Below are 27,089 nucleotides of genomic sequence, written 5' to 3'. Positions count from 1 at the left end.
CCGTAAGTCAAAATGAAAATTAAAGACAAATCAAAAACTCAAGGTCTTTTTCCAGCTTCTCTGCAAGTCATGCTGAGCGGTGTTGAAAGCCACAAGCAGCTACAATAGGTTGCATATATTTTGATGGAAGCCTGACCTAGTTCTCCTGTAAAGATTCTTCAAAAGAGTAAACAAGACTCTAGAGGAGATTCTTGGAATACTGGAACAGCTTTCCAAAGGGACATTACAAATTTGAAAGAAAGAATCCAAGACGTTTACAGATATTAACTTATTTATTTATATTCTCCAGTTTCCACTGTTATACTATTTCTACATCACATTAAGTTGAAACTGATCTTACCTCTAAGATCTATAACTTACAAAGTTTTATACATACAAAAGTACCATTAATTTCACACTCAGTTTACTTTCCTATGTTTTACTTTGATATTAATGCTGGAAACATATGAAACATGGAAATGCAGGATTTCAGTGACAATACACAGCAGCAAGAAAGATGATTCCTATGGCATAATTTGCAGGAGTAAAGATGCTATTTCGGTTTCACATGGCAAAATTAACACATTTTGACAAACTCAGGAACAAAAATACTTTGGTTTATAGTTGTGTCAATAAACACCAAATAAAATAGCCAGTAGTTTTTTTCAGACTGGACTTTCTCCCCAGTTATACAGTGCTCTTTTGACACAGACAGACTGGTAGAATCATGTAACAACACAAAAAACACTTCAAAACCTGAAGTTGGCATACCAAGTTCAATGTAACTTATGAGGATGGGGTAGGTTCTTCTTAAGAATTACCCTGAGTATTCAAATTCCAAGTCTACTATAGGCGCTGAATATTCTCCACCTATACAAAGACAGTGTATGCATCTAACGTTGGCACTTCATTCTGCAGGAGTGAATATGTCTCCTCCTCTGTTTTTGCCATGAAAAATTTCAACCACTATTTCTGTAAAATAGTTATGGACTTATTAAAAAGTCTCAAGTGCACATTACACATAGTCTACATCATTCTGATACATTTTGTAGAGTTAGGAAACCTCCTAACACGGAGGATCAAATGATTAATGCTACATATTTAAAGTATAGTAAGCAGTGCAATGCAGCAAATGATCTTTGCTGGATTTTTATTGCAGGGGATGGATTGAGTGGCTAGAACAACCGAATACAGTGACTCTGTGACTCTGTTTGCCACATCAGTCCTTTCATACAAAGATAACTATTTTTTAAAATTGCTTCTAGAAATAATGGTTTTATTAAAATTAGACTTCCACCTGAAGTATATCTAAATTAAGAAAATGCTGACACAGTCAGCATGGCTCAGTTTGGTACATGAAGTGCTGGTGCTAATTTCCTCACTCTAGAGCTTCTTATCTTCATATACCCATGAGCAACAAAATTACACAAGTAATTGCAAGCAACACCCTGCTCTTCTGGGGTTGTCCTGTCTTCATTTTGCCTTCTGTGGCAAGGTTACAAAGTACTCTGAAAGCCATGGGTTGACAAACGTTGCTCTAGAGTTAATACTATTACGATCCATATAAAATATAAACATAAACAACACAAAGTCACATTTAATTCACTTTTCGTCTGTGCAATTTAAGTTAAACTTTTCTCATTAATACATTTTTAAATTGTAAACCATGGTAGAAACTCAGAATAATTTTAACCTTTTTTTTCCCTAAACATTAAGACATTTACTTTTTATACAAAGTTGCATTGAAACTCTATTATAATACAGTTAACTTTGTCCTTCAATTACCATTAACTGAAGTTAGGGTAGCGAGTTGTAGGACCTGAAGACAAAGTCCATTGTCCCCAGAGCAAACAAGTGAGCCGCTACTTGAAAAAGATACTGCCTAATTACCAACAGGGAGCTAAAACATACCTAGAAAGTTTTTCAAAAAAGAACAAATCTGTTCCTATAAATTAATTCTGTGGGCTTTAGTCAATAATGGTACAATTTAAGTGGCAAGCTTCCACAATGCAATCATTTCTTCTCAAACAACTGAGCTGAGACCAGCATTGCATATGGACAAGTTGTCAAGCAGCAATGTGTTTTAGGATCCTGCTTGAGAATAATTTCCCAAAGATCCAGTTGCATAAGTGATTTGAGGCCAACGGGAAGAAAAAGCAGGACTTGGTTCGGAACTCAGCAGCTGCTGGCTTGTAGAGACTTAACATCTTGACAGTATTCTTGAGCCTTTTGCCCTCCTGGAAGCAGCAGCTTCTTGGAGCTGCTGAGTTCCCTCATGCATTTGGATTACAGCTATCACCAAAAAGAAAAAAGATAGTGCTAGTGGTGACCAACAGGAAAGAAAAAGTAATGGTGACACAAACTATATCCAGCCATGCTAAATGTTACTTAAAAATATTTTTTTTCTCTTGCAAAGCTAGAAAAAAAGTTTCACTAACAAAGTTTCTTTTTTTTTTTTTAATATTTTGTTTTCTAAATTAATAAATAAAATATGTTATAAATCTTAGGTGCTATACTCATTATCCAACACTCTATATACAAAAGCAGACATAAAAACATAGCAATTGACCTTGGTCAGGTAAAAAGAACTGAAAGTGACTTCTTGGATCACTGAGTCCAGCCCCCAGTACTAAGGCACCACAATATGTGATCCCTTTCACAAACACAGTACGGTTCAAGACTAATGAGGCTGTCTATAGTACCTCCCACTGAAAGATCACTTTGGGACATAATAGTTCACATCCTCAAAATGATTTTAATTTTCAGCCTAAATTCTTTTCAGTTAATTCTTTTGCAAACATTGCCTTTAATATTGGAAAAGCCTGCCTCTCTTCTCAGTTCTCACCCTGATGCATACTTTTCCTCTGTATGCACACAGGCAGAGAAAGAGAGATCACAGTCGTACTCCTTGGTTTCCTATCAAAAGATAAGCTCACTGCATTGCCAGTTCACCTTTCTTGAACGTAAGTGACCAAGACATCGTGTAAAAAATTGTTCCCAGGTTGCCAAAAACAAAGGTAACAATTGTCCTTCACATTCATGTGAATGACAATTGCTCTGTTATAAGAATCATTTTTGTCTGCTAGTTCTAGAAAAGTGCAGTGTGTAGAGGGTGTATTCAAATTACAGCAATTTTATTTCCCTCCTTTTCAACACTATATAAGTTTCAAAAATAAGTTATTAAATTACACTAGGTCCAGCACATCTGGTTCCACCGTCTTGTAGATTTTGCTCAGAAAGACTTCCACCTTATCATCACCCAATTGACAGATGTCCAAGATACAGACAACATGTTTGCCGTCTAGATCCATCGCTGCTCTTACAATTTCATCTAGAAATTAAGGAAAGTAGTTTTAATATATGTACAGTGAAATCGTAAAGTGAATTGACGTTATTTTCCACAAAGTTATATGTGTATGTTCAAGTTTCTTTCATTGAAAAGCACACTTGTACTATTATGTGCAGGTCTACTGTTAATTATTTTTTTTTGTGGGGTGGGGTGTAGAATCTCATTACTAAATTCATCCACCAGAAATGACAGCATCAGAAACAGAAAGACTGAAACATGCACTACTTAAACATTAGTAATTCTCAGATTCCATAGTATCATTCAAGGAAAAGTAAATGTATTTGAATAAAATCACGTCTGTGTGTATAAACATGCATGAGAACACTATGCCTACATAGCACTTTGCAGCATGACATGCATGAATAGCATTCAACACAAGTGCTGTAAGGTGCCAGTAACTAGAAGCATATTAGGCAAATACTTCAGTTCACAGGCACTGTAGGTTGCATTAAAGCTGCTGTTCCAAGTGACATCAGCGAAATTAGTTGATTGCCTGTTATTCCACTCTTTTTCAAACAAATATCCACATGCTCAGGCACAAGTACTGCCTCCTACGTCAGTATAACATTGCAAATAACTGCAAATACTATCTAGGTCACTTAGGAGTTAGTGTTTTGGATATTAAAATGTTATCTTTAGAGTACAAAACAGCTCCAATAAAAACTGCCTTGAGAATTCAGTATTATAGCTATTTATTAAAGGTAGCCACATAAAATTCACGTATGTGTCACGGAAGAGGTGAGCAATGCCTGATCTACAACGTTGATTTCTACAGAGGATTCTCTCATACTGGCATACAGAATAAGAAAAGATAAATGAGTAATGCCAGTGAAAGTCAGTCTCACTTGAAAGTGGAAAGGTGTCATGTAGCGTTCCATAGCTGGTGGTCTTCTGCTGACAAGCAGAGATGCAACTCATGCAAGACAATAACGTATCATTTTCAATGTCCTCCATTTGAAGTAAGTGTGGGTCTTCAGGACAGAAGAGTGGGAGAAATGCGACATCTACTGCTACATCGTGGTTTATACCTGTTGAAAAAAGTATTTATTAGCAGAAATCTTCATCTCCAGCCCATTTGCAACTTCACGTTGTATTTCCTCATTAAGAAAAAATCAGACTATTGCACACTGAACACTGATATATATCAAAGAATTTTTACATACTTGCTCTTTGTTCATTAATTCATAACTGATGTCTAAAACTACATTTCAATAGAAACCTATATAAGTATACACACACATTGGAATTGATAGTTACAATGTTATTATGATTTAAGGTTATCAATGCTATCAGGTCAGAAAATATTAAATCAATATTGGAAGCCATTTCACACTCCTTTTTAACTTCATCACTGCTATGAGGGCAAAAAAAATCATTTTACATCCACTGTATCTATGCAGCATGTGGTACAGTACTTGTGCTACCTTCATCTTGAATATTTTATTGCACATTCCAGGATTCTAATGACTGTAAGTGTTTAAACACCTTCTCTGAAAATCTCCCTTAGCAAATAATGGAAACTTTAAAATTACCTGAACTTAACATGAGCACTGTTAATCTAGTCAATTTCCTTCTCCTTTTTATGGGAAAATAAACCAAACATTAATATCCTGAAGTAATGCTACCAAACAGATCTTGTTGCATATTTTTCATCACCTTGCATATTTATATTTTAACAAATAAAGGTCAATCAATTGATGTTTTGTGGTAACCAGAAGCAGCAGAGAGTGGTTGATGAGTATGGCTAAAATACAAGCCCTTCATTTTCTAGTATGGAAGAAATGCACTTTAAAAAAGGCACTTAGAAAAGATAATTTAAAAAAAAAAGATAAAACAGTGAGGATAAAGCTCAAAAGAAGCATTTCAAGGTGTCCTTTTCCCTTAAGGACACTATCTTGCTCCTGATGGGTACCGCTCCAACAGAGAGATCAGCTGACAATAAAGTGCAATTGAATAATTTACCTAATTATGTCAGACTGGTTTACTTACTGAACTGAACCTCTCTCTCTAATTGTAATAATGAACAGCTTAAGGACTATACACAACCTTCAAATAATACACACACGCCTATACACAAAATTGCAATTATATGGAAAGTGGCAATAGAAATAAGATATTCAATTATCTCAATTAATGACATGATGGTAATTTTAACAAGGATTACTGCTTTCTGGTGAAATAATATTCTAATTCCTTCTTCTAACAGAGATCTGAAATGTCTTTAAAACATCTCTCTCTTTTTTTTTTTTTTTTTTTAAACTTAAACACCCAAATTCAAATGACTAAGCCAAAGAAATCTATTCAGTTTCTGGCTTACCTTAAGTCATTCCCGGCATAGCAAACAGCCAAGCTACCAAATACTTACCCAGAACTGTCACTTCATAATACCCAAGGCCACTAGCGCTTTTAAACTCATTGATATTTTTATCTGTTCTAGTTTCTTTTGGCTGGTACACAGCTGCATGAAGGTTGTACTGTTGCATAAGTAAGTCTTTGTGCACATAATCAAATTTACGTGGGATGCTTTCTGGGAAAACTGTGCTGTGATGCAAATATTTCAGCAGCTTGTCTTTTACTTGTGCCCACAGGTCACTCTGCCATGAATCACGAGTTCCTCCAGTCTCTTCAGTTTCAGGTATAGCACTTACTCCTTCTTGGTCTAGTATAAACATAGCGAATAGTTAGTTGCTTATGTACTTACAGAATCCTGTCACTTCTTTGCTAGATGAGAGGTATTTTCACTAGAACATTTCAGTTAAGACAACAGCAGAATGCTCAAAACAAAAACTAGATCTGTAACGGGAGTATACGACTAACCTTAGAGGCTAGACTTGTAGTTAAACCACTTATTTCAAAACACTAAGTTGAACATTACGGCTTGTTTTTGGAGAGCACATAATTTGCTTAATGAACATCCAGAAACCATGAAAACAAGTTTAAAATATGTACAAGGTGGTGTTTTTTTTTTTTTTTTTTAAACTTTTTAAACCATCCTAATTGAAATCACACGTACATTTCCAGAGACAGTAAGAGCACAGCACAATAAACACTACAGCTACCAGGAATTCCTGTAAAAAACTAATTTCAGGAGAGAACACCCAATCTGATTTCTCATTTTTAAAAGTCATGAGAAATTTCACTGAATACTAAGAACCAATTAATCCATTATTTATCAAACTTACTTATGGATATGTTCTCTTAATTTTGAAGAAAAGATCTCTACATAATACATAATACTGTTCTTTCACTTGAAAAGAAATCACTTTAAACAGTTACTGTATAAATTTTACTCCATGAAACTTTCCTCATAATTTCAATCTACAATATAGTAATCATTTGGGAAAGTTCACTGTAAATTCTACTGTTTTAAAGAAACACAACGGAGTAGATAATCATCAGTAGACTAGAGGCAAACCATCGTTATTACATTAAGATGAACTGTGGCATTCCCAAATAAAAGGATGGACAACACTATCCATACTACAACTATACGTGGAAGTAAATTGACAAATGTTGATGTTGGGACAGATGCAAGCAGTAGACAAACTTTCAGATAAAATTACATGACTCAGAGTAAATCTAGACAGCTTCGAAAAGAGGAAAACGTGATAAAATATTTGCAGGAAATAAAAAACAGACTAAGCTACACAAAATGATGACTGATAAATTAGGCTTCTTCCTTCATCCAAAAATAGGTATCAAGAAAGTAACTACTTAAAATATGAGTTTATATTTTAATTGCAAATGAAGAAAGAAATATTTAATAATATTAACTGATAAAAAATCCAAAATTCAACCAACACTCTCATTATTAGCTTGTATGTTGCATCAATTTCCTCCCACATATTGTATTTTTCTTTTTAATTAGGTATTCACATAGCTTTGGAGCTATCTTCCTGGAGATGGACAGTTTTATTACATGTAGATCAGTATAGTAAGAAAACCATCACAAAAAGATGCGAAGGCTTGTGCTACTAAGTCTACTGCACAATACTTCTGAAGTACAAAACTGACCTGCAGTTTGTATAAACACTGAGAATTTATTTCTCATACAGGGAAACAGCCTAATAGTGTCATTTCAGCCATCCTTTATAACACATCAGGGACACGATGGAGCACAATGACTTCAACAAGTTCATACAGCGGCTCCCTAGAGGCTGATACAGCACAGAAAAGCTGTCTTGACAAACGATGGTTGTAAGGATATCTTTGTTGCCTGTTTTGGACCTGAAGGGTAGAAGCAGGTTTAAACTTAACGTTACAACTGCTTGAGACATACCTGGGTAGTACTGTGAACTGTCTGATACAGGCTGTTCATTTTTGTCTTGAACAAAATCTTCATGTTGAAATTTGTCCAAGCTATAAAAGGAAAGTCAGAGTGTGTGTGTATATATATTTATATATTAAAATCTATTTAATCTCAAACACTATGCAGCAAAAGTTCAAATCTTGACAGATGTCTAGTGATAAATGAAACAAGCCTGAATGACTGAGCATTGGTAGCTGGTTTCACATCACAGGACTTGTAATATAGCAGCTCGACATAATGAGACCTAATATGCTCTGTAAATCAATTTTCAAGAGCTCAAGATAAGAACTGCTTTATTTCATTGCTTTATGGAGTAGATAGCAAAGTATTTTATACTCGAAAGCCAGCGTTTGTTGCCCTCTACTGAGCACCTACTGGAAATAGCATGCGTGACACTAAAAGCTGAGTATCTCAGACTATCAACAGGTTTATGACTTAATTCTAAAGAAAATACTGCACAGCATGCTGCTGCGATTTCACATCAGCACACTTCAGCAGACAAACACAAAGCAAGAATACAGCTGACTCATCACTCCAGAATCCGAATGATAAATTCCAAATATTTATTTTCTTTTGCACATACCAGTCTGTTATAACAATCAGGTAAATCAAGCAAACCAGATTTTTTAATTTTAGGAATAATTTTACTTAAAATAAAAATATTTTAAAATTAAAATAAAATAACTAAAATAAAACAAAGAGTAAATAAAATAAATAAATTTAGAAAGTTATACTTTTCATTTTTAACCATGAAGTTTTTAATTAATGGTTAGCAACTATCCTCTACAATCTCTAATCAATTATCTTGGACATTATGTTGGAGAAAATCATAAATACTCTACAGCCACAACAGAGAAAGATATGCTCTTAAGCTCATTTATTCCTTTCTTCTTTGCTACACTCCTCTTATTATAAACTCAACAAGATGTATGAATAAACTCAAGAAAAAGACTATTTTGCAACACAAACTACTGAGACACAGGCAAGACTTTGTTCAGGTACCACTGAAATTCTGGCCTACCAAAGTAGTTACTATTAAGGTATTATAACTGCAAATACACAGAAACAATACACAGACAGAATACACAGAATACAAAAGAACGTGAAACAGTGCATGCTGTTTAGTGGGATATTTTGTATTTCAGTTTTCAGTTGTAATTAATGTTGTAATTCAGTTGTAATTAATGTAATTAATGTAATTAAAGTTGTAATAATATTTCATATTATGGATAAATACTGAAAATTCTTTATCAGTGTTTCATAACAAATGGGAAATATCTAAGATGAAGTGATACTGTGAAAAGATAAAAGGAAATACACTGTGGTTTTTTTGAGTATGAAAGTATATTCTACGAAATGCACTATTATCGTTGTGCGAGCTAAGTACTGGAGTGACTATCTTGTGATCTCTGCCTCTAGACACGAAAGAATCCTCGTTCAAACAGCACAAACTACACAAATAAGGTTTCAGCTACTAAATTTTGAAAACAAAAAGCTGCCATAGAGAAGCATGACCCCACCTGCTCCCCAAAACCCAAGCAGGCTTCAGAGCAGAGCTGTGCTAAACATATCAGTAAACAGAAAGTCGTATGTGCTTCAATGCCACTGTAGGGTTCAAGATGTTTTTCAAATTTTGAGATCCAGTGCAACCTCAGAAAGATACATTCAATATGTCGTATCTAATTTTATGCAGCGGCATTTTTATATCTTCTGATGCAATGTAGCAGGAAAGTTTTTATCTTCTAAGAATAATTCAGTAATTACATCCTGACTCCTATGGTATTATTTTGAGATAAAACAATGTTTCATTTTATGAAGAATTAATTCATTTTACCTTAAATAACCTGGAAAGTAATTACTGTGTATGCATAGTAATAAACTGAATATTTACATATCAACTATATTAATAGATTTTCAAGCCATTAAAGACATTATCAAAAGCTATTAACAGAAGTTGTCTAATTAAAAATGAACACCCACAAAACTTAATTCTCACTTTCAAGACTTTCTCAACAACAGACGTGAAAATCTAGCAGTGTTATGAAAGGCTTGCTCAGAAAATCAACACACTGAGTAAGGTACAAGACTACTAACTTCCCTCTTCGTTAAAGCATGGGAGTACACCAACTCATACTGCTGACAAGTTGATATTATGAAAATGGTTTGTTTTTCTCTTCAAACTGTTTTCCAAGGTGAGAAGGCTCTGACTTAAAGCTAGCTTTGCCTCTTAAAAATTTGGAAATAAACTTGTCACAGTTCTTCCCAAGCTTCTTCCACAGATCTGTGGCTAGGATGTTTTCACCTACCTGCCCAACATGTCACTGCTACAGGACTGCTTTGTGCTGGATGGGTGCACAGTGCAACCTGGGCTACATTAGTAAACAAGGGAAACTTACATGTCTATACACAACAGCTTATATGTTTCTTTGCAAGCCAGATTGTCTGCAAGCCACCTGACCCAACCCAAATCCTTCCATTTAGTATTGTATGCTGTGGCTGTTGTAAACCAAAACATCCATGTTCCTGTTTTGCCCATGCCAGCTTTATGAAAACTTGTGCCACGACAAATTTGCTATTCCCAACCCGCAATCTGCAGACTCTCCTGTCCATTAGTTCTCATTGAAAGGGATAGAAAATGGAGAAAATGAGAAAAGGGCTAAGTTACACTAAACATTTAGAAGTGAAAGTGCAAGGACAGAAGCATACAAACAAGGTACTTTTAAGCAGTCTGGAATGTGAACATGTAATACACCAGCAACTCTGTGGTACCTGCAGTACTAAGCTTCTAAAGATTAAAAAGTTAAGAAAGCTATTGTGTGTTGTTTTTTTTTTTTTCCATTTCTGTGGAAAAAAAATAAGCTTGTCTAAAATTCCTGATCTTTCCCCCTTCATTAAAAAAAAATTGAACTACTTTACATTAAAAGCTTGAAAGTATATTTCTGTTAAATGTCTCCACTAGCAAGGATATAAATATTAATGATGGCATTAAATTAATTGGTTTCCTCTTACCTCAGCCTTTCTGAAACCCTTAATAATCAGACCATTTCACATGCATTCTGATAGTACTATAGGACATCCTATACATGAGTTACCTCAGAAATGTAGGAACTGAGGTGGTCAAATAAAGAACATTAAAATAAGCTATTACTATCTAAAAGCGTAAAGCCTTCAACAATTCAACCACATTCTGAAATACTGCACAAAATACTTGACACAAAATAATCTAAGCTATAATAATCTAAGCTATAATGCATACTTAGAAATATCTACCATTATTTCATAAACATATTAAAATATTCCAGTGAGAGCTGGCATTCTGCTACTTTGAAGCAACAGAACAGAAAACAATGCAAGCTTAAAGTACTTCAGTACTTCTCCTGTAATTTGGAGAATTCAGAACAACTATATAGGTAATTACAGAAATACACGAGTTACCTTTTAATTATATAGAGTGAAACAGCTTCCCATAATCCAACACAGACTTTCTCTTCCTTTACTAATGGCATAGAGTACAGGACACACAGGTAGCGAAGACAGTAGTAGATTGAGAAAAGCAGAGAACAAAGAAAACATGCCTTAACTTTTTTCCCACTTTTAAGAAATGGGGAGAATACATTCTTTCCCATCCTCCCCCCACCCCTGAAGAAACTGAGTATTTCTCAGCAAGCAAAAGAAAAAAAGTGATTCCTCCCATTCAAAAAACCATCCTGATTTTCTAATGGATTCATGCCACACGTTCCTGCAAACTCCTGCACCACAATACCCCCAAACTCATCCTTACACCTGGTGGCTATACAGCCTCTTGTCCCTGAAGGCAGCAAGTGCCAAGTCCAGCTGAAAGGTGGGGTCTGTGCTGACTCCCCAGCTAAGTTGGTTGCTGTTAAACAGAAACCCTAGCAGCTGAGGTCTGCCGAGGTTCCCCCCAGGGCTATGTAACTTGCTGTTTGGCAGGTGCATGATATTAAAGCCAGGTGTCAGGCTAAATGAGCGAGTTGCAGAGCCAGACAACCATTTCCCCTAGAAAACACAGTGTCTACCAAAAGGATCAGAGTAAACAGACATGGGGGCTCAGAAGAGCCTAGTTTGTCAAAAAAAAAAAAAACAACAACAAAACAAAACTAAACTTTTTCCAATTAGCCTCCAAGAACTGGTTTTCATGAGAACAGGTATGCTTCCAAGGCAGTAACACTGGAAGAATGGTCAGTAACTTACATAACCTCCATCACCATGATTGTCGCTACATCCCTAGCACCATCAAAAATTCTTTTTAGTGAGGAGTGAAGAGGTGCTGAAAGTGAACTCAGAAGGCAGGCGAAGGGCACAGAGAATCACAGAATGATTGATGTTGGCAGGGACCTCTGGAGGCCATCTGGTCCAACCCCCTGCGTAAGCAGGGATACACAGAGCTGGCTGCCCAGGACCATGTTGAGACACCCTTTGAACATCTCCAAGGAGGGAGACTCCGCAGCTTCTCTGGACAACCTGTGCCAGTGCTCAGTCACCCTGACTGCACAAAAAGTGCTTCTGATTTTCAGATAGAACCTCCAGTGTTTAAGTTTGTGCTCACTCCCTCTTGTCCCATCACTGGGCATCAATAAAAAGAGCCTAGTACCATTCTCTCTGCACGCTCCCTTCATGTATTTATATAGGTTGATATAAATGTATCAATGTTTAAACATATCAAATGTATAAACCCCTGAGTCTTTTCTTCTCTGGACTGAACAGTCCCAGCTCTCTCAGGCTTTCCTCATACATTAGTTGCTTCAGTCCCTTTATCATCTTAATGGACCCCACTGTACACATGTATCATGTACTCATGATATAAACCCCAGTCGCCACCACCAAAACACCAAACATTCGAAATTACTGTCATCACAGAGTTCATAAATTCAGGTTACTCACGCTTTGTTTGAAACAAATGACAAGAATTTACAACCCGTAAACAAAATTGCATGAAGGACGGAAGTTTTCTACCCCAGACTAGCAAATAACATCGTCTGCTTTCTTAATAATTTCCCCATGTGTAGTCATCTCTTTAGGTTCCAGTTTTGTCAGGGCTATGGATCTGAAAATCCTACCTGGATTTTTTCTTTTTTATCCTTTTCTGGATCCAAAGCAAGTTCAATAAAGATTGAGTGTTGAGCAGTGGAAGGAGTCAAGTGACTTCTCAGAGAGAACTACACCTCTGTGAGCTTACACCTCTGTAGCACCAGGGATGATTTATAGCTTAATTACCACTAGCAAATCCATTAATGCAATCACATTGTTCAATCTGCTTGCTAATTAAGCATTCCTCCCTCCTACCTTTGACTCTCCTATTTAAACCATAATCTCTCTGAAACAAAGACTACATATATTGCTTTATTTATCACAATGGACCCCTGTTACTAGGTATTCCTTAAGTAGCACATGTAGCACTACAAAAATTTGTTTAATAACACATTCAAGATTTTGTTTCAGAATAAAATAAACCAATATATTTGACCTAGAATCAATGTGGAGGAAATTAATAGAAAATATTAAATTCCACTCTGTTGTGTTCTTTTACTTCCATGCAGATTTTTGACCTATAAGAGTTTAATTTCAAACCTCTAAGACTTTAATTTCAAGTGTCTTTGCTTCATCATTGCAATTATTTAACATAATTAACTTCACATGACTTACCTAAATTTCTTTCTTGCAGACCGTGTGAAATAGTGGTGAGATGGTACAGGAATAACAGATGCACTTCCCCTTAAGATAGGAAATTCACCATTATTTTACAGAATTCTGTTAAATGGAAATACACAGAGCAAAGAACATGCATGGTTTTGGTTTTTTTTCAGGCAGAACCTAAAATATTCTAATGTTGGCATTTTTCTTACGGAATGGAAATCCGCTAACATGCTTGCTATAAAATTACCAACACAGAACTTCAAATTCCCCATTTTTTTGTCGTAAGCTTTTGTTCAATCCTAATTACATTTCACTTCATTTCCCTGCAAAATATTCGAAATACCTGCACTCTTCCCACTATTATGACTTTTAGATGTGAAAAGTCAGGAAAAAAAATATAGCTTTTATAGCATGAGAAATCCACTAAAACAAAAAATGTGACTTGCTAGATTTTTGCAACATTAAATCTCTCAGTATATAAACGAGGCTTTTAAGACTTGGTACAATTATATCAGAACTTGTACAAACATTGCAATAAAACATATTTATACAAGCAAATATTTTACTCTTGAAACTAAAAAGTTGTACCAGTTTTTTTCTTATCCCATTTTCTTATATTAGACTGATATCCTTTGTCTGTGTCTAACTAGGTGCAATAAAATTTCATAGAATTACATCACAAGCAGAGCCATAGTACTGTGAGTTATTTCGAGCCTTTAGGTTACCATATGACCATCCTCTACTTTCCTTTCTAAGAGCAAATTACAGCTATGTGTAATACCTTCCATTAACCAGAAATGGAAAAAAAAAGTAAAAAAAAAAATTAATAAATTTGTACATTTGGATTTAAGGAATAACTATACTAAAACATTATTCCTCCCAATTCTGCATTTCCAGTGAAGAAACCATTGTAACTATTACTTGTTCCACAGATAGGTCACTAACCTATAGATTGTTGAAGTGTTAATTACCTTTATTGAAAATCCCTGAGAATAACAAAGTAGCATAAATTTTAAAAAGAAGAGAGCATTATCAATCAGATGCCTCTGTTTTAATCAATCCTCCATTAGCCTGAATGGTGTAACTGTCGTCACCTGATGCTAGGAAAAGCACATAACTAACTTTTACACATTAAACTACATATCCTTTTAAAGCCTTCTTATGTGCTTTTCTATGACCTAGGTTTTGAATTAATTTACATTAACATTTTTGAGAAGATACACTACATATTTAAGAAAAGAGCTTACTGTTCTGCTTCTGTCTTTCTCTTGACTGTGCTCTTTTTCGATTGTAGAGTTTGATGCCATTGTTTCCCAGGAGCACACTGTGGCCCCAGAAAAGACGTGAACTCTTTAGTTTGAAGGTTTCCCTTCTGAACACCATCTTCTTTGGACACAGTAGAACTTTCAAGAGACTGAGAAGTATCTTTCTGCAACAACAATTAATTAAGAGTTTCAAAGCACCCAGAACTATTTCTTCTAACTCAAAACCCTGGAAGTGTTAAAGTACGTTTTAGAGAAAGTAAGATAAATTCTGTCTAGAAAGCGACAGTGCGCAAATTGCAGTAGTCCGCTCTCCCACATTCTAATTTACATTAATTAAATCATCTAGCCAGTTAAATTAGTAGCTTCTAAACAGTTATGCAGTTTTACAGAGGACTGCTACAATGAACTCAGAGAAACACTGAATCACTGCTTTTTAAAATTTTAAACTATGACTTGCAAAACTATTTCGTTCTCAAAATAGCAAGTACAGCTAATCAAGAGACAATGTAGCCAAGTTCTGGATTCAAATACGATATTCTCAATTCTAATTATGATCATAGCTGCTTAAGTGCTACAGCATTAATTTTCAAGCTCTGTACCTGAACAGGTTCTACTCCTGAGGCATCTTCAGCTACATTGCTACAGTTGATGTATCTTATGGCGCTAATTATTCCTTGAATAGCAATGCGCTTGTGTTCCCTGTAGTGCAAATCTTCAATTTCTTTCCCCATTTCACCTACGGCTTTCAAAACTGATTCAACTGCAAAAGAGTAATTCCCATAAACAAGTTTTAAAGAAATGCACTATCAAAAAGTCTGAATGCAAGGCTCAAAGAAAATGGAAAAAAAATGTTACTAAGTATTAAATTTATTTTAAAATAAGTTTTTGAAGGATTTTAAATCCTCTTGTTTACATCACATGAAAAAAATTAATATGCCCTTTTCCCCCTCATAAGCATTATCAGGTATCACAATTTGTGTTTTCAGGTGAAATTTCTAATTAATTATGTTCTTCCAAATAACTGTCTTTAATGCTGATTTAGCAGAGCAGTCAGAGTAAAACTTCTGGGAAGACTTGCAGCTCTTGTAAGTTGTTACAGTTCTCCTGCAACTATATGCACAAAGTGCAAAATCTGACTTTCTGTAAGATGAGGATTTGGCCTATGATATATTATGAGTCACGAAAGGGATTTTTTCTTAGAAGACATTACACATCTGTGTAATCACTAATAACTGTATTACTTTTTAACTGATGTTTCAAATGCTTGGAGTAAGACTGAACTGAAAAAGGCTACAAATCTGAAAGATACTTGACAATACGATACCTTTATTACTTTTACAATACTTCAGAAAGCTATTTGGAGGTCGTGGAAGAGGATAATAGCCACCAATGACAGTTTTCTTCATTTGATCAGCTTCACTCTGTGTTTTAGTCCAGTGAATGAAGTTTTTCACTTTGGTATCTCTGGTGTATGGCTGGCCCTTGTGACACCCTTTTAAAACAAAAATAATCAGGTATCAAAAATAAAGCAGATTATAGACACTAGCTTTTAATTTTAAAATGAGTATCTTGAATTCCTCAGCTAACACTTGCATCTGATACTGAAAGTTAGCCAAATGTTAAATAATAAAACAATTGGCAATACTACTAGAACACTTTTTCACATGAGTATATGCAACAATAAAATGATCAGAAATCATTTCGTTACGTTGCCTTTGCTGAAGACCTACACATTCTTCATTCTTCTGTAACCTCAGCAGGAAAGAACAGGTAGATCCTCTTCATAGGGTTCAGCAAATACCCAGACAGGTAATTGGTAAGGTATGTATTCATTGATGTCTGGTTTAAAACCAACATACTGACTAAATCCCAGTTATATCAAATAAATTGTCTACTTCAAATAAACAGGTCTACTTCTAAGCTGTGAATTGAAATAGATCTCATCCAATGGTTTGTCATCTCCAGCTGTAGTTCTCATTTAGGATGCAAACAGACATAAAATGAATTAAAGCTAGTCTGAAGAAAAGCTCAAGAGAGAAGCATTTAATTAGAAAACTAAGCACAAAATATACTGAAGGAAAACAAGTAAAAAAAGACTCACAAACCTTTCATTTAGGTGTAATATAAATCAGCTGTTAAGAAAAAAGCCTAGCTTGTTTTGCTAGCCCAATTAAGCACAAAACACCCTACCCAGCTTCTCAGAAGAGACCATGTGTATATATATGACTACATTCAGATAATGTTTTAGCACATAATACTCCCTATTCTTCCTTGTCAGCAGCAAGACTCAGGCCGGGTGAGTAATATGATAGGAAATCTGAAGAAATGAGATGGACAGATAAACACAGGAAAGAGGCATCTACTTTATTTCATACTCCCCTGCAATTAGGCCATTACACCTCTCACCTACAACGCTGTGCTATATCTGCCTCCTGATCAAAAAGCACAAGTACTACAACAAGCTATGCCTGATCCTGGCTGTGACATGCTGACTGATGCTAGCTAGTGCACAGTATCGCAGGGCCATAACGAGTATTGTACTACAGATCCGAGTTTTCAAATAAGAATTTCTAGAAGGAATGCTCCTTCAGTGAAGCCCAGTACGACAACCCTTTCCAGGCCACGTGTTCTGCACAAGGGCCTCTGCATTGGGAAAGATGAAACATAACAGCTCTCAAGCATTAGTGAAAATATTAACTAAGATAAATTTACTATACTGATTTTTTTTATTGTAATAAGGAAATTTGTAACCCAGAAAAGCTGCAAATAATATTTCATTTTTTAAGAAATTGGCAATATTCACTGCAACACTATCTAATGATTAAAACAATCCAAAAGATTTAGTAAACATATGGCTTAACCTAATACTTGTACTTTTCATAAGATACACCAATTAGCGCCTCACCTGAATACAATATGCCGCCTTTTTTTTGTAATAGTCCAAGCAATTACAATTAGAACCACATAGAGCTAAAACTACTTTAAGTTACCTGTAATGAATATTTGACTTTCATTTGAAGTCGTAAGGTAAATTGTGCTGGAAGGATTGTCAGTGAGGTCCCGTACCACTCTCATCTGTGTACACACCAAGTATGTCACTAGAAAAACAAACAAACAAACTTTTTTTTCTGGGTATTTAATTGATTTTAGAATTTCAAGACTGACTCACACTGGATTAATTTTAACTAAGTGGTCAAAACATGTTATTTTAATTCTTGACCTTTAGCATGTATTTAGCCTTTGTTATAAATTAGAATATGGAGATGTCATTAGATTTTCAACTTAAGAAATGTGCAAGAAAATTTCAGCATACCTATTAGCACTGAAACATGTGACACTGTATCAGGTAGGATGTCAATAAAATAAATAATAACAGTGTTAAAAGAAGGGTGAGTAGCTTGGAGGAAAAGAGAGAGAAGGCAAGGACAAATATTTAAAGCCTTTTAAAAAATTCATAAGGATTCCCCAGTTTGAAATGTAACATTACAAACTCACAGAAAATAACTAACACAGCTCACAGATGATTTCTGTATTGTCAAAAATATTTTTTTCAAAGAAAGAAAGCTTTTCCACATTCACCTCTCCCTTCGTCCAATCATCTAACATTATTCCTGTCTATAAAAAAAAATTTATTTATGGACAAAGAGATCAAGAGATTTAAAGAGCTGCCTTCTTTCTTTAGTTGTTTCTGATGAAAGAGGTGTTGCCCTGGGCAAAAAAAACTAAATTTTCTGTTTGAAATTAACCATATCAGATGAACCCCTGGTTGTGCTGCCTCTGTCTAGATTAACTGGCAGGTTGCAGTATGACAAGAATTTCAAATACTTAAACTATTTTTATTTTTTTTTTAGTTTTTAATTCCTGATCAGCTATTTTCTGTTTTAGGAGCTAAACCAAGGCACTTTTAAAAAAATTCAATGGCAATTATATTCAGAATTTGAAATTAGTGACCAACTAGAAAAACATTATAAACAGTTATTAGTAAGTACTGTAAAGAGATAAATACTTGGATGAATACGCTCAAACACATCTGGCTGAGAAGTTGCAAATATTTCCAGTATAAACGGTTGCTCTGAGGTCCCATCAATGGCATGCGCCCAACGATAGAGCCAGAAGTCTTCACTGCGTTCTATATAAACAAATATTAAGAAAAACATGTAAGTGTGTCTTCAAAAAGTTAAAAAAGGTTTGATAAATTCTGAAAGTTGTATTTATAGAAAAACCTCTCTTTCTTGCTCGTTCAATCCTTCCTACAAACGTCACAAGACCAATAACATCACAGGAATGATTGTTTGGTAAGTTATCCAGCTCTGACCTAAAAACAGAACAGAACAAAAATGTTGGTATTAATGAATGACAAAACATAAAGCTTTCTTAAGAGATTTCTTAAATCACATTTCCAATTAACACTCAGTGTAATTTAATGAAATTTAAGTTCCATCTTGACAAACAACTAATTTCCATTTTACCTTGTGATAAAGCGGTATTTAACTTCAGGTAATCCCCACTCTGGCTTAACCATTTCTTCTGGAATGATACTTATTTTGGTAGGTGGGTCACGTACATTAAGGCTGATTTCTGAAAAAAAAAAAAAAAAAAAAGGAGCGTGTAAAGCATGAATACAAATTCAAGAAAACACTTTTCATTTTAAATAAATACAAAACCTGAAACAAAACTCGGTAAAGTTTCATAAAAGATATATTTCAACCACGTCTCACTGCTTGTGAAATTGTCCACGAAGTCCTCTAACCTCGTGTTTCTATTGAGATAAAGAAATGCAGGTACAGCAATCCACAATGCAACTTTTGAATGTGAGCAATGCTAAACTTTCCAATGCTCTACATGAGCCAATTAGTCTGTTCCAGGTAGGTATTTTAAAAAACAGCAAAAGAAATTAATACAATACTGCTAGGCTATGAAATATTTGTTTACTCTTTGTTCTCAAGTGTCACTACAATCTAAAATTGATTTGCAGACAACGAATAAAGACAGAAGACAGAACCAGCAGATGAGAACTTCCGTGTATGACACCAGTTCAGGCAGTTATAAATAAGATAGAAATGATGACGTGGCCATGCAAGAAGACAGAAGGTCTTTGCATTTCTATATCATAACCCCTGAAAATTTTAATTTATTAAGCAAAGTGTTGAGATGCTATTTAGCATCTCAAACATGGTAGAGTATTGGGGGGCAGGGGGTTGCAACCAGCTAAAAATACAGAAGGAATGGCTTCAGCATATAGAATGTTCTAAGTGGTACTCTATTGTCTCTCTCACAACAAGACAAAACTTGCTGTTATGAAAAAGACTGTTCTGATCCAGTTTGCACAAGATACTTGGGCTCAGGTAAGGGATTATTTGAACAATGCACCCAGAAAAGTAATTGCTAAGAATAAATAACCTATACAGTTGTTTACCTATCAGGCCCTTCCCCCTCGTGGTGTGACACCAGGAAAGCATTATACGTAAAACCAGACCTTCTGCTTAAGAATTTTCTTCAGGCTGCTACTTGCTAAAAGTGTATTTGGAGGACTGGTGTGGAAATTTTGCACGTGGTGTTTTCAGGCAGTATTTGTGAGAAAATTTCTGAAAACAAACCACTCCTTTCTATCCATCAAAACTATTCATCAAATTTAAAAAAATTTTGGTCATTTTGAGATTAGATGAAAGCCATATACTCAGCCAAAGATTATACACTGGGATTACTCAGAACTGAAAACTCAGTCCAGGCTATTTGAAACAGCTGTTTTCATCAGTACCACATAAATTCAGTGATGTGTGAGACGAACACATTGCCCAGAGGTGGAATTCAAGATGATGGTACTAAGTATTTAAGCTTTAGAAGTTTCAGGTTATAGAACAGCACCTCTTAGCATGTCATACAACGCTGCAAATGAAACAAGTGGGCGATGCAGAACTCGCTTCACAGAAAACCAGACATATGCCAGAAGCATGCCATCTTGTAGAACTCTTAATTTTAAAAGCCCCTTCCCTTGTACACTAATGAACTCTAGATTTGTTAGCCCCCTAGCCATTTTAAAACATTTACAGGTGAATGGTCATAAGGAACACTGGAAAGGTGGTATGTGATTGAATTACAAATTAGAACTGATTATGAAAACAAAGTAATTGTTACTTGAGCAATCCAGTCTAACTGAATCCTTTAACTAGCTATCTGAAGAATTTTTGGAACACCCACTGTGCATGCTTTAAAAGTTGAAATACAGAGATTTTTATGTTGAGTAGTTAGTGAGGCACTACATTTCACCTGTATTGACATCTGAACAACAGAAGATCATGCTCCAAGAGCTGCATAAAATCAACTGTAACTGCTCTAGGAAATTTTCTAGATGTTATTCTTTTCAGACTCTCCTCTTGTAGGATATATGGACTCAAGATCTACCACCACATGGCCCAATATGCTTTATAAGTTCATATTGAGACAAAATTCTGAGCTTTGAGCTAATAAGATACTGCACATACATGCTGCTATGAACCAAAGATTTATCTGTAGTCTGAAAGTACTCTGTGGCACCTTACTACAGACTGATTGTTTTAAGTTTCCCATTAGACACTATCATTTATGGCCCATCGGTCTCATTTTCTATTTTGATCTCTCCATCAACATTTCTACACCACTAATACTTGCAGAAATCAGTAGTGTAGTGTGAATGAAGCCATTAGGATTGAAGTCGTTTGCCCATAGGGAAAGTCACCTCAGGGTGTATCTTACTCTGTTCTCTTCCCATAGAAAGGTTTTGCAGCAATTATGATTGCTTGAGGGCTTGTTTATAAACATCATCAGCTCCCCTCCCAAACTTCCCTTCCCAGCTAAACATTTCTCTCTCCTGTCAACTCATCACAAACGCTCCACACATTAAGATCTGATTTTAAGGTGAAGATACATTAGACAGAGAATACACTGCTTCTAGCAGTGAAAATATTGTTTATTTTCATGCACTGTAGCAACTGCATTAGGAAACCGTCATTGTTAATAAGTTGTACATACATCATCCATCACAAACACATATTTGCTTGTTTCAAGGCAGTTGTTTGTATTTTCTGAATGTTAGCTGTTGTTTTGTTCTGAGTATAAGCATATAAGGGGAAAAAAAACTCATGTTCAGTGAAGTGGGAGAGAAAAAAAAACAACTGTAGACCAAATCTAGTTTGAAAAGGCTATTACTGTTATACTGCACCACTTGTATTTCTGTGGCACAGCTCCCTTGAATATCTGCCAAACAACAGCAAGTAAGAAAACGCTTTCTCACAGTCAAGGAATATTCTTCAAATATGAACTCCCATGGTGCTGCTATTTCAGTACAGACAGCAGTCACCAACGCAAGTTTTTACTCAGTGGAGTTTTGCAGATACACCAGGGCCCGACCACACTAAAGCCTACAGTCAGAGCAGGTGACTATGTGCTTCCATGACCTGGAAGCATGTGCAAACAGTGCACAAAGGGTATCTGTTTTACTTATCAGGAAGAAGCAGAATCAGATTAAAATTCAGTACCAGAGGCCCAGCATTATGAACTCAATGCTTGAAATCAGGGATTTTTATCTTTATTTTTTTTTAAATAAAGGTTTTATCTAATTGTGGCAAAAAACTTCATAAACGTGATTCAAATATAAACAGGGAAGAATAAGTTATTACAGATATATATCACATCATTCAATCTTGGCAATGGATCACTTGCTGTTTTACTTTCTATTTATTTCCCCTTTTTACAGCTATATTTCACTGAATCAAAACAGATTTCTGCAATACTTAACCAATTGTAGCAAATCTCTTCATCTGTGAATCTCCCGGGGTTGGCTTTGTTTTAAATGGATAACTGTTTTTGATAGCATACTGTTCAAGAAGTAGTACCGTGCCAACCTTCATACTGTTATACCATTCGGGACATAACGAATTCCACAAAACCATCGACATCATGCCTGAGCTATCAGCAACTTCAAAGTAAGCCTAAAGAAAAGGAGACAAAAATACATTTATCTTTTATCATCATCCCATTTTTATTAAATAATGCACCAGCTACTTGACTCATGAATGACTTCACTTATTACAAATGGATCCAGATTATGTTCCAAAACTTGCACTGAATACTGGCATTGAAGAAATCCCCAGTTTCCAGAGAAAAAATCATCCACAACTCCGCCAGCCCAAACTCTTATCTTTCCACTGCTCAGTAACAGCAGGTGATGCCAGTTTCACTCTATGCTTTTTTGGAGGAGGTTTGGGAAATATTGTGCACAAGAATCAACGGGGAAAAGAGTCTTCCTTACCAGATAGAATGCAGTATTTAGAATAATACTTCAAAATATCTCCATGGATAAGAAAATGCGTTTTGAAAGTTGAGAAGCTGCATTTTCATTGGGTCACATTCATGACATAAACATGATACAAGACTATTTTCAAGCTGAAAAAACACATAGAAGCTCTGCATTGCAAACCACCATCTTTTCATTGAAATTGTACTTATGACAAAGACTTCTACCTACTTTTCTTAAATGGGAAAGCTTTGAATCCATAACTGAACAGATCACTGAGCAGTAAGAAGTTTTTTTTTTTGTTTATTTTTTTTAAACAGTCTTATAACAAATGGTCTTACGAGGTAGAAATCCACCAAAACAAACGTCAGTCAGTAGACTATCTATTAAGAATCATCTCCAGTAAAAGACCCAGATTCATCTTTGTGTGAAAGGGAATGGAAACATGGAACAAGAGGGGAACACGGCCTTTCATTAACAACTTCCATACCTCTCTGTCCCCATGGAAGAAATAGGAGTTATCCAACCTGTTTGTGAAGTGTTGCTCTCCAGTAAGCGGTCTGACTGGGATGGAGTTAATTTTCTTCAGAGCAGCCTGCATGGTGCTGTGTTTCAGGTCTGTGACTAAAACAGCGCTGATAACACGCTAGTGTTTCAGCTACTGCTGGCCTTTCTGTATCTCCCTCTGCCCGTACAGCAAGTAAGCAAGGGGTGGCCAGGAGGCCGGCAGGTGGTACCGCCGAGACAGCTGACCTGGTCTCACCTACACGATGTTCCACACCACATAACATCGTGCTCAGCAATGAAACTGAGGGACAGTCTTTCCCAAGTATCTGTTGCTCTGAGACTGGTCAGACATCAGTCTGCCTTTGCATCACTTTTTTGGTTTTCCCCCTTCTTCCCTTCACTTTTAATTAAACTGTTTTTATCTCAGCACACGAGTTTTTCCTTGCTTTTGCTCTTCCAATTTTCTCCCCAACACCCCTCTAAGGGTAGAAGAAATAAGCGAGCAGCTGATGGGTGCAGCTGTGGACAATCGAGCACACCTGCAGTGTCCATTTCCAAGAAGCACTACATAAAATATCGCAAAAAGCTCAACATATTAGGAAGACCAGCAAGAGTTTTACAAAAAAACAATTTTATCTGGAAGTCATCTGGTGCAAGAATTAAGGGACAAAAAATTATTAATATTATTTTTTGGGGGTACAAGACAGACTAACTCCAACTTCCAAAGTATACAGACCAGAAAACAGTCTTTTAAGCAAATATTCTGTCTTTTCACAGAGAAATCTCAACTGGACTATAGTAACTGAAACACACCTACTAATGTTTGTATGTACTACCAGCAACTCCACCATTTCCATACTTGGAAGGGCCTAGCATTTTTATGAAGCATTTTTAATATAAAGTTATCTACAACATTAGTGTTAATGTTGTGTTTACTACATGGGAACAGTAACTTCCAAATATCCTATAACATTTGTTCAAGAGCACTAACTTACAGCCTTATGCCTCCTTACCTGATACGGCACATCCATCTTTTTCTCTGGCTTCCCGTAGTACCTTAGCCTAGACTTGTGCAGCACTCTGACAAGCAGCGGATGGAAGTGAACTCTGCTTCTCCATGTCATTTCCAGCTGACCAAGAGAAGTCAGCTTAGAGACTGACATTAAAGAGGAGAGAAAGGAAGAGTGGTCACGACTGGACATTTCAAGGGTTTTCAGTTGTAAAGTGCACAGAGTAAGATTTCACACATTTCAAGAGGTTTATCTGCTAATACCATAAAACCTGGTCCTGAGCCACCTGTGTATAATTAGGTTATTGATATTTATATGGATTGTAAGGAGAGGGACACATGCAGGAGGACACAGAGCGCTATCCATCCGCAGGACACCCACCTCGAGAGCAGCTGGCGTTCCGGGGGCACCCCCCTGAGGGGCAGACCCCTCAAAGACCCCACCCGACCGCACACCCCCTCAGCACCCCACCCAGAGGAGCTCCGCACCCACCACCCCGTCCCCCACAGTCGCCCATTTACCATCAACGTCCACCTTCTCCGGCGGCTTTTCGGCCTCCCAGGCGTCCCCGTAGGGATCCTCGTTGTTCCAGAGCGGCAGGTAGTGCTTCCTCTCGCCGCGCAGGGGCGGGCAGCGCGGCGCTGAGGCGACGGGCACGGGGACGGCGGGCGGCTCCCCGGCCACCCGCTCGACGCCCTCCAGGCAGGGGAAGCCGTAGCGGAGGCGCCGCTCGTCGTAGAGGTAGGAGCAGCGCGTGAGGCGCAGGCGGTCGCCGGCCCGCAGGTGGCCGCGCTGCACCAGGCCGTTGAGGCTCGGCGCCAGGTGGCAGCGCTCCTGCCGGGAGCCGTCCGCCAGGGTCACGTCGTACCAGTACTGCGGGGGCACGGCGGCGGCAGGGCACGGCGGCGCCGGGGGGGACGGCGGAGCCTCGGCCAGGTACCGCTCCACCGCCACCACCGTCAGCGGCGGCGTCTCGGCGGGGGAGGCGCTGAGGAGGGAGGCGCCGCGCGCCGCCTCGAAAACCCCGAGCAGCCACGAAGCCTCCCCGCCGCCGCCTGGGGAGGTGGGAGTGCTGTTGTCGGTAGGGTCGGGCGGATCCGGGCCGGGTTCCTGCATGACAGCTTCCTCGCGGCTCCTCCCGCCGGGGAGAGCGGCGGGAGGAGGCGGCGAAGGCGGCGGCGACGGACGGCGGCGATGGCGGGCGGCCTGCTCCTGCTGCTGCTGCTGTCAGGGGCTGAGCCGCGGCGCCGCCATGGCGCGGCCGGGGGCGGGGCTGCTGCGCGCGCGCGTTCCAGTCAGAGCGCCCAACGGTCGCGGTAACGGGGAGGGGGGGGGGGGGACGGTGACAGGAAGGCGGCCCGCCTGGACCCGCCCGGGGCTGTTCCCCCCGGCTCCTGCAGCGCCCCCGGTGACAAACGGGGTGCCTGCTCGGCCCCGGCACACTGAGGGGGCTTCCTGAGGCACCTGCTCCGCCGCTCGGTTTTCTGTGAGGGTTTGACCGCGCGCCTAACGGTGCCCCGTGCCCTCAGGGTGATAACCCCTGAATGGTGTTTGTCTTCGTCGTCGTTGTGGCGTGTTGGCAATCATAGCCCCCGATGCTTTAAATTGCTCATATCTGCCTCCTCTGCTGTTCCCAGCAGCGGTGGATGAGTTAACATCCAGCTGGAGGAGCTGCTTTTGGTGGTCCCCAAGCACGCAGCCTTAGTTTTTTATTATTGACTTTCATCCCTCTGCCACCATCAAGGAGCTTCTGCTCCCCTTTATGATCCCGTGATCACTTCCAATATTAATTGAAGTTCTGGAGATCAAGGATTTTGTATTTAACACTTTATTAAATTACTATTGTTATATTACTTGATATATTAGCATTTGCTAATACATAAATATATACAGCAATATACATATATATTAGCACTTGAACCTATTATATTAGAACCTAATAAGCTATAAAGCCTACATAAAGCCAAGCTCCCCTGCTCAGCAGGACAGAGCAGGAAGGCAAGGTAAGTAAGGATAAAAGGGCCAGAAGAGAATCACAGTATCATTAAGGTTGGAAAAGACCTCCAAGATACCTGGTCCAACCATCCCCCTACTACCAATGTTGCCCACTAAAATAAGAGAATCTGTGCCCAGTACTTACCATGGCACCAGTCCCGATAACTTTTAGAAATGAAGAAGACCAAAGTGGGGCTACAGCCTAGGACGTGCTGCTTCAAATGCTGGGCCAAAAGCAGTTCTCAGTGAATGACTATATTCTCAGGCTGCTGCCTTTGCCATAGGGAAACAGGAAAAGCTGTTTAAAACCATTTAAAACAGACCAAAAAATTCAAACATTGGGGTATAAAAACAAATCTTTACTGGCCTTTGGACTGCCCTAGTAGTTGGATGAATTTATGGATTTGATGTAATAGTGCACTCCTTATTGAGGAAAACTGATATTAGTCATTCTTGCTATCTATGTTGAAGCCAGAGTATTGAGTAAAACTTTAACGGTTGTTGGTTTTTTGTTTCGTTTTCCCCTGTAAACACACATTCTGTTTGTTGTGTGGACTGATAAAGTGGCATTTGTGATTTAAGAAGTGATCGCAACACAAACACCTTTTTAGTGAGATCACACAGGATATGATTTCACATCGCATGCAAACCGTACCCAGGGAGCCATCATGTAGAATTTTTTTTGACTGTTAAGTGAGTCACTAGGCATTATGAGGGAAAGCTGTGGGTTGTTCCCAGCTGCTCTGCA

General features: G+C 37.7%; 1 protein-coding gene across 1 annotated transcript; it reads right to left on the bottom strand.

Annotated features, from left to right (window-relative positions):
* Window positions 1-253: 253 nt before the first annotated feature.
* Window positions 254-25,636, bottom strand: RADX (RPA1 related single stranded DNA binding protein, X-linked). The gene is made up of 16 exons (XM_035541224.2): window positions 24,868-25,636; window positions 24,350-24,492; window positions 22,332-22,524; window positions 19,027-19,135; window positions 18,781-18,872; window positions 18,564-18,686; window positions 17,548-17,655; window positions 15,882-16,049; window positions 15,157-15,317; window positions 14,540-14,721; window positions 13,302-13,370; window positions 7,608-7,687; window positions 5,694-5,987; window positions 4,174-4,356; window positions 3,169-3,310; window positions 254-2,271 (listed from the first exon to the last, which is right to left on the bottom strand). The coding sequence occupies exons 1-16, from the start codon at window positions 25,460-25,462 to the stop codon at window positions 2,253-2,255; spliced, it is 2,661 nt and encodes an 886-aa protein (XP_035397117.1). The 5' UTR covers window positions 25,463-25,636; the 3' UTR covers window positions 254-2,252.
* Between the last annotated feature and the right edge of the window lie 1,453 nt (window positions 25,637-27,089).

The sequence above is a fragment of the Cygnus atratus genome, chromosome 13 (assembly GCF_013377495.2).
Source record: "Cygnus atratus isolate AKBS03 ecotype Queensland, Australia chromosome 13, CAtr_DNAZoo_HiC_assembly, whole genome shotgun sequence".
NCBI classification, from domain to species: domain Eukaryota; kingdom Metazoa; phylum Chordata; class Aves; order Anseriformes; family Anatidae; genus Cygnus; species Cygnus atratus.
This window is presented reverse-complemented; position numbering and strand designations above follow the sequence as displayed.